Here is an 18,783-nt window from a genome sequence, read left to right on the forward strand (position 1 = left end):
AGCATCACCTGCTGGCATCATTAAAAGGCACTTAAAAGCATCCATAAGATACGCTAGATATTCTGAAAGGAAGAACATTCTGTGCCTTGTAGTCACTAATTCCAGGCAGAAAGCACCATAGTAGGAAATTCAGAAACACAAATAAGCTCTTGAATATATTTTACCTCTATAAAAAGCCCAGCTCTTTCAAATTAAGTGGCTATACAGAATTAAAGTGGTTATAAATCCCATATGGAAGACCATTTTTATTATAAGATCTTAAGAGCAAGATCTTATTTTAGCAGCAGCAGTGAAGACAAAGGATATAGGCAAGCCTCGGAAAAACTGCATCAGCTAAGAACTGCCTGGCACTTCCTACATTAACAACAACTCTTCAGTCCTTAACTTTACCAAGCTATAACTGTTCAGACTGAAATTTTCCACGCTGGACTTTGGCCAATTTTGAGAGACATTTTTCAAACAAAGATTTTCAGCCTCTTCTGAGAAAGAGGCTAGGGAAAAATATTCTGCTCTATACAGATTAATGAATTCTGCCAACCTTTCTTCTGAACAGCTTGAGAGCACCAGCACTTTGGAAATGGTGGGTCACTGAGCAGTTATTTTTGCCAGCCCTGGGAAAACCCTCCTGAACTTGGCCAAGTACAAGTGTTTGTACATACTGCTAATTTACATATACAAAAGAGGTTTAGATTTTAGCAACTCATTGATCACCCTATCCAAACACTGTGTGGGAGACAGGGAATGCATGCACAGGGGGCATAAATGACTAGAAGCATACTGAAAGTGAAAGACAGATGCAAATGAGGAGCCAGCAGGAAAGCAGAATCGGTACTATCTCAACACTGAAACCAGGATACAGAGTACTAAAGAGTAAAGCCTAGCCTGTAAAGTGAAGGGGTGGGGAAGCAACAGCAGGAGTTTTATCTGGGAGAAAATATGGGGGGAACAACAAGGAAAGTCTGCACATTCCCCTCAAGAACTGGAATGAAATCTAAAATTACTATAGACAAATGGTGAGATTCAGTATCTGCAGAACCACAAGCAATACACCCCATTTCCCTGTGGACCTCAAAGAAAACTACATACTACCCTGCTAAAATAATACTCTTAATTGAAACTACAGAGGTCTGTTGGATTGGAAGTCATCCACCCTGATAAAGCTGATAAAGAACAACATCTGTTTTTTTCCAATATATTTTTCCAAAAAAAAGTAAGAATTTACTAGTAATAAAACAAAGAAAATCAAAGAGTGTAACCCCAAGCACCGAAGCTCTTTGAGATTTTAATTAGGCTTTTCTGTGCATGTGTTCTATGAAGGAGTTTTTGAAGACATGATCATATACTATAACTTCCATGAGACCCCTGATTTTTTTCAGCAAACAGCACTCAAAGTAAATTGGTGCAGCACATCAAAAGGAAGTGCTGTCTCCAGACCTCTGTTGCAGAATTTAGAAGCCATGTAAAGGAGGAGGCAGACAGCCGCACACAAGAAAGCATGGCCCTATGGATGATGCAGTTAAATGCTGCACATGAGAACTAGTTCAATCCCTGCTTCTGACAAAATCCTTTGATGAAATGGTCTCACCATTTGTCTATAGTAATTTTAGATTTCATTCCAGTTCTTGAGGGGAATGTGCAGACTTTCCTTGTTGTTCCCCCCATATTTTCTCCCAGATAAAACTCCTGCTGTTGCTTCCCCACCCCTTTACTTTACAAATGGGTCTACAAATGGGTGCCAAAAATGGGTGGTTACTTTTGACTTTTTTCTATGACAGTTCATTCAAGGAGAAAATATCCTTATCTTCTCTCAGATTGTTGTGAAATTAATTACTTCTTAAAAAAACTAAATGGAAAAATATCACTCTAACTATAACTGTTCATGTCTTAAAAAGACAGGGTCTGTTGAAACAGTTTGTGGCTATGTTCTTTTAATGCCTGACATTAAACTGACAGTGCTGCCACAAACTAGAGACAGTTGTGGCAACATCACAATCCAAGTGATTCAGATAACACAGTAGTCACTCTTGCACCTTTTCCAAACAAAAATTTTTATCCCCTGAATTTGCATCATGACTAGACTGCATCTCATTGTCTTGTGTCACCTCCTCACTCTCCCCTGCTCCTCAAAACTCAGGGGTAAGACCCTCCACCCCTAGTCACAGCAGAACTCCCAGAAGAACATAGAAAAACATTAATTTAGCCTTTACCTCATTTGCCGGAACTATAGCAAATGGCTTGATGACAGCTGCCAGGGGAACGCGAGCCTGTTTGGCCATATCTGAAGAACATGGGAAGCAGTAGGTAGTACATCGGATATAACGAGGGCTGGCGTGGCCTAGAACACCCAACAAAACACAACTGAAATACAATGACAAAAGAAACTTGCTTCCAAAGATACACCAGCAAAACCAAACCAGCATAAAGCAACAAGTGCATATGCTAAGTTAAATACATTCATTTTTTTGTCCTCATGCAAGCTTCTGCCCATATCTCCTTTTTATATGTCAGCCTACTGTTCTTCCCCGCAGGTAAATCTTCTCTTGTTGTTTGAGTTTACTGCAGAAATTTAAACATATAAAGAAAAAAAATCCAAGTATTTGCAATAAGAATCTCAACAGAAGTGTCTGGTTTGAAAATAATCATATCTGACATCTTAAAAAGAAATAATATGGATTTTCCCCAGTGGGAATGTTGACACTGTATAATGAAATGCTGTAGACTGATCCCTAATGTCAAGACTGCTCTAATGAACCAGTTCCAATTCAGAAAATACTATACCTGTGCATACATCAACACGATCATTTATCTTGCAAAATATAGTGTGCTAAAGTCACTACACTACTTCTGGTGTCAAACTTAGCTCAGTCCCTGTATGAGAAACTGCTTTGTGCACTGCAGACAAGAGCACTGAAAGTCAATGGGAGTTCAGAAACTAACTTCTTCATGCTCCCTTTTAACCATCAGGCCGTAGCTCTGCTTAGTTTCTTGAAAGGAATTTCCTTGTTCATCAGAACTGCTTTACCCCATTCCCAGATAATGCCAAAAAAGCTTGATGTGTTTGTACATTTTGTTCAGTTCATCCAAGCACTGACAAATTAATGCTACGCTGAATGAGACCATCAGTTTAATCTATATGAAAGTATCAAGTCTGCCATCAAGAACTGCACATGGAGTATGGTATTTACAGGCTCTAGACAGAGGAAATTGAAGATTGGCAAGAGACAAATGTAGATACGCTAGCCAAAGGAAAACATTAAGCTAAGATAGCTTGTACTCTACCCCTACAGCTTGAACAGAATTTTCCAAAATTCGTATCTTAAAAGACAATGATGTTAGTTTCATTGCTAACTTTAGCATGGGACTGCATGTTTCCTCTAGCATTCATCTTAGAAACCTTTAAAAGTTCAGAAGAATCTGAAGAGGGTTTTCAACTTGAAGTTAAAAGGAAAAGTTGTCTCACCTATTCTTATTATTTTAAATGTCAGCAATGGTTGAGGAGATGCTGGCAAGGTGGTCTCAGGGCTTTCACTGAAGTTAACACAAGGTGCAAGAATTCTCAACTCCCATTTGTCCCCAAATCTTTTTTTTAAGGGAAGAAGTTTCCCATTTCATGTCCAATTTAGAGCAAGAAACACCATTTTAAGATGAGAAAATTGAAAATTTAGTATATTCTTTTAGTCTTTGATTTTATCTAGCAAGATTCCCACAGCAGTAACATGGATAGTTACCTTGATCTTGGATTATGCAGTCTGTGGTGACAAGAGGAGGAACTTGTCCTCTTGTGTTTGTAGCATAGATCTGTCCTCCCCTGGAAGTCTTATCATTTTCAATTACTTGAATCTGATGAATAAGAAGGAGGACAGTATGAGAAAGCCAAGCCATGCATTCAGTTACTGTCATAAACAGTTATGCTAATGTTTACACCAAGTAGCTGTCCTAAACCCAAGATATACATGTTTCTGGGACAGTTAACAGCTTGAAAACTATACAACATAGCTGAGCAGTGTAACTCATTTACAAATATAGCTGCTTGTAGGGAAACTGCAGGGGTAACACTACACCTACAGGTAGGTGAGACCTATACACAGAAAGAAAATGAGTTGTTTAGAGCAAGTATACTGACTGCTGGGAGGACAGACCTTCTCTAGAGTGGCTAGACAGTAAAACAAGGGGAATGGTTGGGTAAGTTGCTGTCACTGGATCTGGCCTTCCATTCTCCTAGATCAGATCAACCTGAGGTGAAAACAGGTTGCATCACCTCAGTTAGATGCCACAGATACAAATTATCTTTTGTATGACTGTAGTTGTGCCAGCTGCTGTTCTTCAAAAATGAAAGTGCAAGTAATTGATCAGGTAGCAATGGTGGGAGGGGTTAGCTCTCATTTCTCCCCACTAGTTGTGGGGAAAAACTTAGAAAAAACCACAGGGTGGTTGAAAAGCAAACAGTAATCTAGATAGCATATCTCCTTCTAAGCTGAGCTATATTTCAGCACTGCCATCCAGCAAGCAGTAATTTGGACCCCTGAGAAAAGCCTTGCTGGCCACTAGCTAGTATTTCAACATCGGAGTTCATGGTCTACCTTCTCTGAGTCAGACTACCATGTTGTGAGCTTCTTCCTGGAAAAAGAGTAAAGGACAGCAACTACAGAAGAGATTTTTGCTGAAGTGGAGAAGCTCTGATCATGTACTGATTTATTCTGGTTGAAGCAACTTAAGATGTAATTTCATGAAACGCTGCTTAAGCTGGCTTTGCTACTAAACAAATTTCCTTCCCATGCATACTCTCCCCCATCACTTGCCCACAGTGCCTCGCCACTGTTTAAGTTCTGTACTCTTCAGGATACAATTGAAGCTATATAAAGCCGTATATTGGTCCTCACTGTAAATGAGATCACTGAAATGATACCGTCACTCCTCTTCCTCCCTCAAAAAAGCTATCATTTTAGCAATCCATTTTACAATGTAGCCTAACAGTTGTACTGCTGTGAGAAGCAAGTAAGAGGAAAGAGAACGGGAATTTCTGAAGCTGGCTTTGCCACTGAAGCTGGCATCCCATCGCATTGTATCTTTACACTGCATGTGATTTTTTTTTAATAGTAGCTGGGGAACTTCAGAAGCCTCTGTTGGAAAGTAGAGGGGAAAAAGAAAATTAGTTGCATAGAATCCATTGATCATTGTCCAAGAGGTATTTCCTAACACACTGGAAATAATCCGAGGCCCGTAACTACTTCTTTTTCTATAAAGTTCCTGTACTGTAATTTAAGTACAATACATTCCTTAGCTTCAACATTATGATTACTTTTCTCTGCCTCCTCGGCTTGTATACCTATTGCTAACACTTGCATTAGAAAGAAAAAGATTTTGCTCCAAAAAGGTCCATTGGCTGAAGAAAGCAAACCACTTTCAGACTTAGATCTGCAAAGCATCAATGTACCATGGTATTCTGCAGTTAACTGACCTAGATATATCATTGTTCTTGGAAATAATTGTTGACAAAGCCCAGATGCTAGTTTTCATAGGTGGTGTCAGAGCACATATCAACCTCTAACATATGTAAGAAAATATAAATCAACAATGGCTATAGATAAGAAGCAAATTTATCTGGCAACACTATTGTAATTTTATAATGTAAATATAACAAGAAATACACATGGTGATACTTGCTCCTCATTTTGAATTAGCTTTTTGCCCTTTACAGACATTGACCCAGATCATGTTTCTTTTAAATGTGTCATTTTGATCCTCTCTCTGCTGCTAAAACAAACCTTTTAACCTATTTTAACATTGCTGTCATAGTCAAGCCTGTTTATTCTACATGCGTAATTGAAACAAGACATCAGCCCATGCTTTTATGCCAGACCGCCTCCTCCATTTTTTTTAAATTAGGCTAACCATTTTATCCTTCTTATATAAAAGCACCAATCTGAAACACAGGGATGAGTGGCCTATTAAGGGTGTTACCTACACTTGCTAATTACACAGACACTCACTCACTTCAATTTCTTAAACAAAATTTTTCAATTACATTAAACTTGAATATTTCCTCTAACAGAGGGAATTGCAGTTGTTATGTTAACTGCAAAGTGATTATTAAAAAGCATTTTTTCAAGATTTTCTGAGTCTTACACTAGAATGAACACTGGATAAAACAAATAATCTCTTCTGGAAGGAAAAAACAACAACTCAATATAAGAAAGCAAGGCTGCCGAATCCTAGACAGTTTTGGGCTTTTACAAAAATGTTTTTCCTTCAGCCTGGTGAAACACAAATCCTTTCTGTACAGCAATACTGCTTCAGCAAAGGAAGTGTAAGATTCCTTCACCCAGACTAGCTTACAGTGTGGTGGCTTCTACATTTTTCTAAGTGGAAAACGTAGATCTTGATTTCCTACATCAAAGCTGCAGAATATTGCCTGCCTCAAAAATCCCAGCTCTCCGAGGACCTTTTAGCCTGGCCAGTTGGTCACCAGGACCAGTAGAAGTGTGTGTGTCGGAGTGTGTGTTTTACCCACAAGGTCAGCACATTTTTCCCCTCTACTTCGATCAGCTATTCTCAATAAAAAAGAAGTTAGGTATGGCCTTCATCTGACTAATAGTTACCCAGAGGAATAACTAAACTACTTCATTTAAAAAGACGGACACAGCCATAGGCTTGTTCTCTTTTTCCCCTAACCCCATTTTGAAAAGAGGCAGCTTCCAGTGCTTTAAACAAAGAGGCCTGTCCTCTCACTGCATGTTTAGGCATGCTTAAACAACTCAGCCTTTTGAACCTGTATGAGGCTTAAGCATGAACTATATCCTGAGCTACTGAAATCCTTACAAGTTTATTGCAACCAGAAGGATGCTCAAACAAATAATTCTAGTTGCCTGGGGAACCCCTGCAATCAAATAGTGAGGTGTCTTTTGAGCATGCAACTTCTCAGCATTTTCAGGATTGCAATTTTAGAGTTAAAAAAAAGCTACATTTTTGCTTAAGTCCTATTCTAGGTACTAAGTCTAAGCCTTCCATCTTTCTGGAGTGAAAAGGGAAGGTGATTAGCTGCAGGGAATGCAAGTAATCTATCAATACTGCTTACTGTCATACTGAGAACTCTGTTGAGAATTCCTATTAACGTACTTGGAGTCAGGCTTATATCCCATATTAGCTATAAAGTTATAAAGCCTCTTCAGTTCTAAACTAATGTTATGCACTATTCATTCACCCAAAACAGACAGCAGAGAGTACAGCAGAGGGTACAAAATTCCATGCAATTAACAAAATTATGCAAAAATTGGAACATATCCTGTGAACTAAGCAACATAAGTGTGTTTGTATGTTCAAACAACCACCAACTAAAATAAAAACAATATTAACATTGTCATTTGTCTAAACTGCAGCAGAAATTTACTTTCATAAAAAAATCATAAAATAGCATCACATTACTTACAGGGCTTGGAATAGAGTCAGGATCAAGCTTCTTCTGCTGTGGACCTGAAAGCTGTGCTGGACCTCCAGGGAAAGCACCAGGATAAGACAGTTGAGCTCCTGCCATCTGAGGGCCGTAATTTGCTGCAGAGTTACAAATGACCACTGATTTAAGTATTTAAATTCTCATATCAATTTTTAACATCAAGTTTTGCCATACAACTCATTCTTACTGAAGCCAAATGCCACTTCTCTTTGCCTTCTGTTTTCAACAAGTAAAAGAAACTGATTATTTTAGCTCATGCAGTCTGTTGTTTTAAAAGTAAACATAAAAATGCGTGTGACAACTCTGGACCCAAAAGTTTTCAGGTATGTGCCCAAGTAGGATAGTTAGGAGAGATTCCCACGGCTACTCAGTCCAGACCATTACCTTATCGAGAACCTCTCCAGTAACATCAGTCAGTGCAAACTGGTCTAGTTAGTTTGACAACTAAAAAGCCAGCTAATTGTTTTACTTACCTGCATCAGGTAAAACAAAGCACATTCTTTGCATTCAGTTACAACTCTTTATTGCTATAAAAAGCATTTCTGAAAGCTGCTGATGGCAGACAGTACTATAAAATGGAGAGCACCCTGCACCTTTTTGGCTAATAAAAGACTCTTTATTGTAGTATGTTGTACCTTCACCCATTACCAACCAAATAATTCTGCTCCTGACCCAAATTAATCTACTTCTTGCTACATTCTTTTCCAGAATGCTGAACCTCTGAGGAAAAGTAGAGCCTGCCTTAAATGCACTGATTGACAACAGGAATCTTTCCATTCAACTAAAAAGAGAATTAATTTTTATTTTTCCAAGTCAGTAAAACGCCATCCATGACTGGCTGCAGTTCACCAGTGATTCCCAAACCACATTTTGTTTTCTGTTAGATACCAAACATCCTTCCTTACCTTGCTGAGGATGATATCCAGGCCCTGGGGGCTGTCCTGGAAGCTGTTGCAAGTTAGCATTCGGGGGGCCAGATCCAGGGATCCCATCTTGTCTGGCCATTGGAGGCAACGATGGCTGAGCACAAAGGCCATTTACATTATTTGCTGGTGGAGGAATCTGTGATCCAAGTGGTAAAGCCATCTGCTGCTGGGCCAGTGGTGGTGGTGGTTGTGGACCCTGAAAAGATGCTGGATGCCCAGAAGACATGCAAGAGCTCTGAGTAGCACCAGGACCTGAGCGGGAAGCCATATGTCAAACGAGCCCAAACCAACAACCTACCATGTGGAAGGTAATCCATTTTAATTCCATACATTTGCAATGTGTACGGGAATATTGCATCTTGTATTGATAATGCTTTATTACAGGAATTCTGAATGCCTTTTTGTGTAACAATTCTGACTTTACAGCTTAAGTTTGAACTGATTCTAATGTCCAACTATTCCCTGTGGCCCTATTTTCAATAAAAACCTGAAACTGGGTGGGGAAGGGGAGAGGGAGGTCATACTTGATTACTTGATTAATCAATACTTGATTAAAATACACATAAATCGCTATTTGCTTTTGAAATAATATTTAATTTCATAATATGAAGTAACATTCCTTTTGACTTAATAATCAATTTCTCTTATGTGGCACATTTTTGTTAGTTTGCTGTTTGCAATTCACTGAAAGGTTTAACGGAAGGTAAATCCATTCATTTAATCTGATTTACAACCACCTTCTGGTTTTGATGTTAAAAGATGAAACTTGTGGGGACTACTTTCTGTACATTGATGAGGAATAGTTAGTTCTTTATAAGAATCTAGTTCCAATAGGAAATAATAGGACTTTGGAAATATTTCTTTGAGTCTTACAATCTGCAAATGCTTGTTATTTTACGATATCTACATTTTTAGTCAAATTTCTCCCAAAAAATCTACAGTAAAATAATTTTCAGAAAAGCTAAGAACCTAACCAAAAATAAGTTTGGAACAAAAGTACTAATACATTAATATAAAAACACTGAAACGTATCTCCACTCAGACATGTTAACTGAAAAACAAGAATTTCACATAAAAAAAACACAAGCTCAGGTTCACGGCTGGTACAAACAGACATTGTTCCATTAGCTTTACAAGCTGTGAACTTCAGCAATCTGCCAAGTTACATCAATTTAGGCTTACAGTTAAGCAAAATCAGTCTAAAAAATTTAGGCTTACAGTTAACCAACACAGAGGCAGAGCATTAAAGAACCCATATCTTCAGTGGTCTGAAGGGTATCTGAAACTTCCAGTATGTAATGAGATAAGCAAAAATATTCTGTTCTACATAATTATTACTGAAGGCAATATTTTGAAGGCAGAGAAACAAATTAATTCTTTTTGCTCTACATAATATAAATCATGAAGTGTTGCAGGGATGTTGGGCCACATTTCATCCTGTATAAAACAGTCTAACTTAATTGCATACTTGCAGTTCAGTACACCAAAGTTGAATTCAAGTCTAAATTAATTTTTATAAGATGAAGAAGGTGTAAGTTTTCACAAGCAATTGTACAAACAGAGGGCCAGATCCCCAGTAGTTATGCAGGTTTCATTCAACTCGAATCAACAACTTGTAAAGTCAGGGCAAGAACAATGATGTAATTATCAGTGCATCCTGAACTAAAAAGTTCATCTCTACTCATATCTTACAATGATATCGACCACAAAAGCGATCTCAAATTCAAACAAATTCATCCTCCTAAATGTGCTGGTCACAGCACAACAAGATGCTAACTAAATTCCACTCCTTTTCAGTTGAATAGTAAATTTGATCAGGCCTCAGTAAATATTCAGGAAAAGCAGATATAACATAAAAAGTAAGATCAGTGATGGCAAGTCTAATTTACACAGAAGAATCACACAATCACGTCTTTACCTCATGGCTTAGTCTTGAGATGTTTTAACCCCAGATTAAATGTAAGTGAAATTTAGACAAAAAGCTAAATTATAAGTTTTGGACAAGAAAAGAAAAAGATTGTTTCAAAACAGAGAGAAACACTGAAAAACTGAGGAAAACAAGCCCTATCTGCATATTATTGCTCTTGCCTTGCCTGTTACTGACAGGATCAACAAAGACTAGGAGAAATAACTGATAAGATAACTGATCTTTCTGGAAGGTTCAACAAATGTCAATTCAGAACTAACTCAAAGGCATTCACTTAAGTAAGAGGATGAAATTAAAGATCTAAGAACTTGAGCAAATGATAATGGTCAAAGATTTTATGTTCTACATAAGTTCAGTAAAGTGCTAATTATCATAATCTTAACAGCTTTAATTGAGGAAAAAGTAAATCAAATCAGATAAAACTAATTACCATAGTTATTTATTTGCATGGTGTTGAGCTGGTTAGCAAGTTGTGTTGTAGACGAACTGGATGCAGTATTTGGATAGGCTGGTTGTGACTGATGACTGTAGGAAGGATAGGAAGATCCTGTACAGTTTGGAGGTGGAGGGCCTTGAAACCTAAAGGGAGAAGTTAGTGCAGTTATACAGAGAATTACAGCAACCAATAACAATTCCAGAAGGCCTAATACCTTCTCCAGGGTGATGCGGAAACAGTTAATTAGGAGGGCCAGACTCTAAAGTTTGCTGATCTTCTGATCATAAAAAATATATTTTTGTTAAAATAGCCATGAAGAGAGAATGCACACTAATTAAAAAAGACAGCATATGATTTTTTTGCATACTTATTAGAAACAAAGAAGTGCGAGTATGCCTTGGCAAAGAGAGAGAGGTAGTAACTATATGAAAGCTTGGTGATCAAGAAATCTAAGCTTCTGAACATACCACATCACTCCAACCTCTCTCCATGCTTATACAGGAAGCTTCCCTACTGGGAATGGGTGAGGACATTGGGATGAACATTAAGACAATCTCTGTGAAGTGAGGCAAATGAAGAGGGAGACTGTTAAGGAGTTCCCAGTAGTCAGGGGAAAAGGAAGACACAAGGTCGGAAAAAACTACTGCGTGGACATAGGAAAACACAAAGGCAAGAAAAAGAACTGGACAAAAGGAAGAGATAACACACATATAACCTGTAAAGATATTTTCTACCAGACTCTATATACATTTTGGAAAAATGAGATTACAGGCCGTCTTCCACAGAAGATCTACATTGCTTTCCCTACAACCATTTCTAAAACTGAGGAAGGTCCTACGTATACTAAGGGAAGTAGAATTCACTTTCCTTGAAATTTTGTTATGGAAATTTCCTGGCTCTCAGTAACCTGGGAATAAAACAAGATCAGGTGAAAACAGTAAACAGGCAGCTGTCAGGGTGATGACTGGAAACTAGGAAAGAGAAACAACATTTTGCTGGGCTGGTCATGTCAACTCAACTCTCTTCACCCTGTTTTTCCATTCCTCATTTTTAGGTCTTCAGGACAACAGCCACTTCTCCCTACGCATTGACACATTGTCTTCTACAGAGAACCACCAGTCTCTGTGGGTCCTCTACACACAGTGATAACACACAGACAACAGGCTTCCCTATTCTGATGCCTAATAAAACATATATATGGCTTTATTTGAACACAAATAACTGTACAACAACTAAAAAGCACAGAGGCAGATTAAGACTTCGATCAACTAAAACAAGACTGTTGTTAAACAGCATCAAGTTCACAAAAACAGTTATACATACATAAACTCTAATTTTGTCACTCCTAAGAGGACAGCAAAATAATTAACAATTGACAGAATTAAATAAGATAGTTAAGTGTATCTACCCATGTACAACCACCTAAAATATAAATTATGTCATATCACTGTAATCAAGCTTTTCTGCCCTCTCCTTACATCCCTTCATATCATTTTTCCAAGACTCCCTTTCACATCTTCTACCTGTCTCTAGTTTCTCCCTTCCCTTCTTACTTTGTCCCACTCCCTTCTCTTTCATTTCTTCCTGTGAGCTCTGGAGGCAGGACAATACCACTTCAGGTAAACTCTTCATAGTCAGTCAATCAGAGACTTGAACAAAAGGGCAGCAGGCGCTAATCTCAAAGACTATGGCACTATAAAATATCTTTAAAATACCCTACGGAGCCTTGGCTGTGATCCCACAACACTGAACCACAGACATCCTAACATAGGGAAAAAGCTACAGATACACACACATGCACCAGCTTCTAGTCAAAACTCACTGGCAACTGTTAATCATTAAATAACATCATCTTGGTACCTCACAACAGAGGAGAATTAAGACATCAGAAAATGAATAAAAGAAGCGCAACTCCTACAACAAACAGCAGTTGTAACACCTTACTGCTGCTTTTAATCAGTGAGTCTAAGTTCAAGCAGAAAGAATAAAAAGAAAACCAACCCATGATAAAGACCTAACTTGCTGTAAAATGGAACTTAATGAGATTACAGATTGCACTGTACCATCTGGCAGCTTAAAGTAACAGGGAACTGAACTTGATGCTCCAGTTCAGAATTGGAATAAGTCAGAGCTGCTGAAGGTAGAAGGGATGTGATACTTGGATGCCAGCAAAGCAGCCAAAGAGAGGAAAAAGAGAATGAACAACTTAGATCTCATGTATTAATTCGTGAAGTCACCTATGTGGCTGTTGCCCTGGTGTATTGGGCCCGTTTTGGAGGTTGGTCTGGCTGAACTGATGTGCACCAGGTGGTGGAGGTCCAACAGGAGCTGAAGATCCAAAAGGTACAGTTGATTTCGACATGCCTGCCAAACAAAAAGTACTTCCTGTAAGAAAGCACAAGATCATCAAGAAATACAAATGTACAGTCCTGCTGTAGGAATAAGGGCAGATTTCTGGCCAGCTATAGAAGCAAATATGAAAAAGAAGACATAGTTAAAAAGGAAGGAAATAGTAGTTTAGTAATTTTCTGGTGAAAGAATACAAGCAGGACAGTAATGAAGATGCAAGAATAAGGAAACAGACCCTCCAATTCAGCTTGGGATACTGGAAATTCCCTACCACTCACTCACCTTTTTAGGGAGAAGCAACAGGTCCCTTTGCTTTCTGAAAACAGTCAGAAAGAAAACCTGGAAAAACCTTTAAAAAATTGCCTGCATACATAGAACCAGTAAACTTATGCTAAGAATGGTTTTTAATGCAGAATTATCTAGACACTGACTGTAAAGAGATTACAATTTATGTAAACATAAGTGTTGAATAGATAGCTTTTCAACCTGTATTTCTTGAATTATTTTCCTTTAAATTACTACAACATCAAAAATTTGTTTGCTGTCAAAACTGGTATTTTTCCCAAGTATTCTAATAAGCCAATTAACAGAAGTAGTTCTGTGTTCTGACTATATTCGGCCTTGGATTAAAGTAACACAACTCCTGCAGTCTTTAGTAAGAAGTTTAGAGAAACTAGGCAAAATTATTTTTTCTAGATGCCTTAGAGAATAATTCAGACATCTTTACTATTTTAACTATAATTATTGTCTAGAACATCAGACAAAACATTTAGATGGTTCCTCTCTCTTTCATCCCTATTTTGCCTAGGTATATTAGCAGACTTACAGGAAACCTTACTCTTTGGATGTTTTCCACAGCCCTGACTTGCAAGCCTAGTACCTGCTCTTTGGCTTTACTGAAATGGGGCCACAGTATGACTTATTGAAAAAATGGGCCTCAACACTGTGCTCTCAGAAACCACTTTTTTTCTTGAAAAACCCGAAGCCACATATCAGTAAATTAAAATTTAAAAAAAGCAAAGGAGAGTCGGTAACATCCATGTTTATCTGATGGATATCAATTACATTATCTGTAGGATGACTATGCTGAGACATAAAGACCAAATATCCCATTTGCTTATAAAAGCTACCCAAGTTGCCCTCCCTGATAGTAGGTAATTGTCTCCTATGTGTCTAGGAGGCAGCTAGATTGTATTTACAACTTGTCACCCCAAAATATATCATTCAGTAAATGAGCTTAAGTAGTAAACCACCAGCTTATATTCATACGCAAGTTTGTGCTCAAGAACTTGGTGCCACTAGGACACTGGTCCTATGGTCAGGAATGCAACTCATTTCTGAAGAGCTTGCTTGCCAATAACACACATGAGTTCAGAAACATTTTTCTACTCCCAAAAAGAATACTGAACTGCTCCTTTTGTATTTGTCTGCATTAGATGTTAATCATAATACATCATTAAGCACTGGTGCTTACTGCTTTCCGGACAATGGAATTCACACACAAAGGTTAGATTCCTACTACCAGGCATCTTATATCAACATTTAGGGCATCAGCAACAACATGGCTAAAGCTAGTGCAGGATACTGTTCCACTAGCAGTGTAAAACAGAGCATTTTGTGTAAGCACAAGTAACAGGAAGAGATATAAAAGACCTTCATAGAAAAGTAGACTCTCAAAATGCATTTTAAGCAAACTCCATACCTGTTTGAGGTGCTGAGTATGAGGAATTAGGGTCCCCATAATGCCCATAAAGAAGTGAAGAAGTAGGTGGTCCAAAACCTGTAGAAAAGCCTCCTATCCCTGGCTGGGATTGGGAATATGGAGGAGTTGCAACATAACCTTGTTGACTCATGATGACAATACTCTCATTCCAAGTAGGGGATCCTCTTTAAGAATCTGCAAAAAAGGAAATTATACCTGCTACTATTCTTTAGTCTTTATGCATTTTAAAAGGCTGAGAACTGTGTCCCCCTGCCCCCTCCACAACAGTAGACAGACTTGAGGGTAAAAATGGACCTGTAAGTCAGGAGAATATGTTTTTGCCTGTTTGATTGTCTGGTTGCTTAATTTTCTCAACACTACCACAATCTTATTGCGTGAATTTAAACAAATCACTGAATTTATCTGAAGAAGATTCACCTCTCCCAGGCCCATGGAGAGTAACTTGAAGTGAAGGAAGTATAGGTGGAAAAGAAAACTCAAAGGAAATTCTCAAACTGCTCTCTTTATTGGTAGAACCTAGACTTCTACACCTGAAAAAACAGACTGCGAGTCCCACTCCCCAAATACCAGGTATTCCAAAGAGAAATACCAGATATTCCTGAAAAATCAGGAAAGGCACAGTTGCCAGAGTACAAGACTCCTCTAGCAATTCATTCTCCTGCCCTCTTTTAGAGGAGGTATGGAACATGGCACCAGCTTTCATCACACCTTCTACATCAGCCCCATCTCAAGCAAGCGAGGGAGCATTCCATGCTTTCAATGCTGGTAAGAAATTACACTGTCTGTCTAAGTGCACAGTCACTGCTGTTGCAAATCCATCCCCATTACACAAGTACTGTATGATAGATGCTGGCCCTTTTTAAAGCTCAGTTTTAAACATGACAAAAAAAATCCACTACAGTAATTGCCACACAACTTTTCTTACACCAAAAGAAGCAAAGGGACACATCTATCACTTATGTCAAAGTGCCACTCTCACTCAACTGAGCAATCCAGTTTTCTGCTACCTGGCCCTGCTCCTGACAAATTTCCACAGCTAGTTCCTGCTCACAGGAAAGCAGACTGGGGCAGGACAGAAAAAACATCAGAGAATAAATTACAGGATAGAAAGAGACCCTATTTCCAGCTTTCTTCTGCATTATCTGCCCAGGCCTGAGCAGTCTTTTTACTAAGGGAACCTGCAGCGTGATGAAACCGAGCTCAAAGGACTCCAAATATAAGCAGCAATGCACTTTCTGAGGATGTATGGCCACAGCACAGCCTTGCTACTACCATACATCTTTTCTCTAAGCTTTCACATCTTGATTTGTTTTGTTTTTAAAGAAGAAAAACCCAAAACCCAAGAATTCAATTTGAGAAGCAACTCAAAAAAAGTTTTTTAATGATGAGAGCATTCGCAGACATTTCATTTGTTTGTTGCAGTCAGATTTTGCTAAGTAGGATAAAAGAAACTTCAGGTATCCTGGTAATTGCAATCATTTAAAGTTAGGACTAAAAATCTAAAGAACGCTACAATATTAAACTAAATTATTGTATTTCGTAAGATTAATTTTCAGATATGGAGCACTTTCTATCAGGAAATCAGAAAAGTTCTTGAAGTTGTATACTTTGCAGCCTTCATAGGTAACTTTCTCATTTCTACACAAAAGAGAAATCCAACATGAAGTCAAAATAAATTTTTAACAAAAACAACAACAAATTCCACTAACTTTACCAGTGCCCAAATTAAGCTGTTTTGTGGAATACTGAGGAGATCCAGACTCTGAGTGAGCAGCAAGCCCTGCCTCTGCAAAGTCAAGTCCCAAGTATGCAGGTCAAGCATCCCCAAAGAGCTAAAGCTACATCTATGTAAACTAGCATTTTATTTGACAACAGAAGTGTTCTTTTGAAATAGCTCTCCCAGCCATCTTTACTTGACCTGCTTTGGGTTGCATCATGGAGTGATCTTCAAGCATGCAAACTGGATGAAATTCTATCAGGAATTGTGCTCCAGGAGCTGCCTGATGTCACCTCAGAAATAGATGCAGCTCCAAGATCACACTACACAGCAGACAAATTCATGTTGCACTGGCACATATCAGTAGAAAAAAGTTACCCCTACCAGAAAACCCATCTCTAGGCTTTTCATATTAGACACACATTTCTGAAAAAAATAGTTTTACTGATTTTCCATGTCAGACAGGAAATCACTCTGAGATGGGTACAGGTCCTAGACCTCCTCACACATTGCCTGTTGTACTAAGCCACATTCCTCAATGTGGCATAAAATTTCCCAATTGCCTAAGACATTTTTAAGTGTTAAAGTGTTTCAGATATGACAAATTAGAGAGTTGTCTTCTATTTCTTAGCTAACGAGGTAAGCGCGAGAAAAAGAAAAAAATGTCTACATGGAACAGCTTCTGGTTACCAGCCGTACTCTCCCTCCCCAGCAGAAAAGACGTGGCAGCATGAGCTTTAGTTCCTACATAAGACAGAAAATCAGCACTAAATTACCTACTCGCTAGCATATGCTTATATACATTTTATATCTATATAAAGAAAGGGATGCTCACTTTGAGGCAGCTGCAACAGCTGGCACCTTTAGCTGTGACAGCATCCAGGGGGGAATACTTCCTCCACAGCTCACTCGGAGGAAAAAAAAAAAAAAAAAAAAAAAAGTCTTGCCACGTCAAACTTCCCACAGACAGCATAAACACACAGAGGTTGGGTTGAAGAGGGACAGGAACTCTTAACCCTAAACCAAATAATATAAATGTATTGAACTCGGTTCCAGATTCTATTTGACATGGAGCATATTTAATCTTTTTTCAAGATATGCACAAATGCAAACATGCAGTGAAACTGGTTTGGACAGCACCCAAAATATCAACAGAAACTGATCACCTAGGAAGGTTTGATTTAACAAGAAGCATATAGAATCATAGTGGAAATCGCAAAAGAAAGGTTAGAAGAACTGCTAAGCCAAGATCTTTTACTGGGTGTGCTTACTACCAGTGTTGCTAAACAGAAGGACAAGAAAACCTTTTCTCCTGGTCTCCCTTAACACTAGTTTACTTCACACCCGTTTCATTGAAATTTAACAGCACAATTTAACTTACTGATGAAACAAAACAAGTTATGATCTTTTTTCAGCGGATTACTATACCTATGCAATGCTTTACTGCACTGGTATCTCTATGAAGATATAAAACTCCACTGTGTGCGTGTAAAAAGTAGGATAACAGTTAAAAATATAGGCTCATGTTCTCAGCTAACTGAAAGAGAACTATTAACATTATAATTTCTTCTAAGACACTGTGCTTAGTAATGCATAATCTAGAAATAGAGGTGCAGTCCCTCACCAATGCATGCTGCAATCTCAGTTTGACAAATAATATGTTTGGGGTGTATGCGCACGTATTTATATGCAGATACACATATGGAATGGAATATAGCTACACATATTAGACTTTCACATCATATTTTTATAACATGCATTTCAGAAAAAGCTATGAAAACATAAGCTTAAAGTTTCCTCCAACTCACTGCAAAAACTGCCAACAGTTATCACTTGCTTCCCCATTAACTGACAACTTTAAGTCACTATAACGGTGCTCTCTATTTTCCCGGCGCAGCTGCACAGCCCTGCGCAGGACACGTCTGCCCGCTCCGGTTAACAGTAAGGCGCGTTTGAAGTACCTGCACCCCGTGCCGATGTACGCGGGCTCCCGCCGGCTCCGTCCCGGCAGGATGCCCCACTCCCCCGGCCGCCCCGAAAGCGCCTGCCGCTCCCCAAGCCCGTGACCGGGCGGCCCCCGAGAGGCAGGGGACGGCCGAGCCCCGCCGCCCGCCCCGCGCTGCCGGCGCGCACCCCCCGGACCGTTGGGACCGTTAGGAGCCGTTACCTGGGCGCCGCGTGCAGCCCCCCGCCCGGCTGCCCGCGTGCGCGCGCGCCTCCCGCGGCTCCGCTCGCGCCGCTCACCCGAGTGCCAC

At 39.0% G+C, this 18,783-nt stretch overlaps 1 protein-coding gene across 2 annotated transcripts in view; it reads right to left on the minus strand.

The window, feature by feature from the left end:
* The window catches only part of SEC24D (SEC24 homolog D, COPII coat complex component), a 57,220-nt gene extending 38,437 nt beyond the window's left edge, over nucleotides 1-18,783 (minus strand). The window contains exons 1-8 of one of the 2 annotated variants that reach the window (XM_026081404.1): nucleotides 18,773-18,783; nucleotides 14,791-14,985; nucleotides 12,977-13,103; nucleotides 10,734-10,882; nucleotides 8,356-8,628; nucleotides 7,427-7,548; nucleotides 3,729-3,840; nucleotides 2,208-2,335 (exon numbers count right to left, since the gene is read on the minus strand). In XM_026081404.1, the coding sequence (XP_025937189.1) occupies nucleotides 2,208-2,335; nucleotides 3,729-3,840; nucleotides 7,427-7,548; nucleotides 8,356-8,628; nucleotides 10,734-10,882; nucleotides 12,977-13,103; nucleotides 14,791-14,941 (1,062 nt within the window). In that variant the 5' untranslated portion in view covers nucleotides 14,942-14,985; nucleotides 18,773-18,783. Of the gene's footprint in view, nucleotides 1-2,207; nucleotides 2,336-3,728; nucleotides 3,841-7,426; nucleotides 7,549-8,355; nucleotides 8,629-10,733; nucleotides 10,883-12,976; nucleotides 13,125-14,790; nucleotides 14,986-18,772 lie in introns of both variants that reach the window. The other variant, XM_026081403.1, reaches the window with a different exon arrangement.

Source organism: Apteryx rowi, unplaced genomic scaffold (assembly GCF_003343035.1).
Source record: "Apteryx rowi isolate R43461 unplaced genomic scaffold, aptRow1 scaffold_55, whole genome shotgun sequence".
Lineage (NCBI taxonomy): Eukaryota > Metazoa > Chordata > Aves > Apterygiformes > Apterygidae > Apteryx > Apteryx rowi.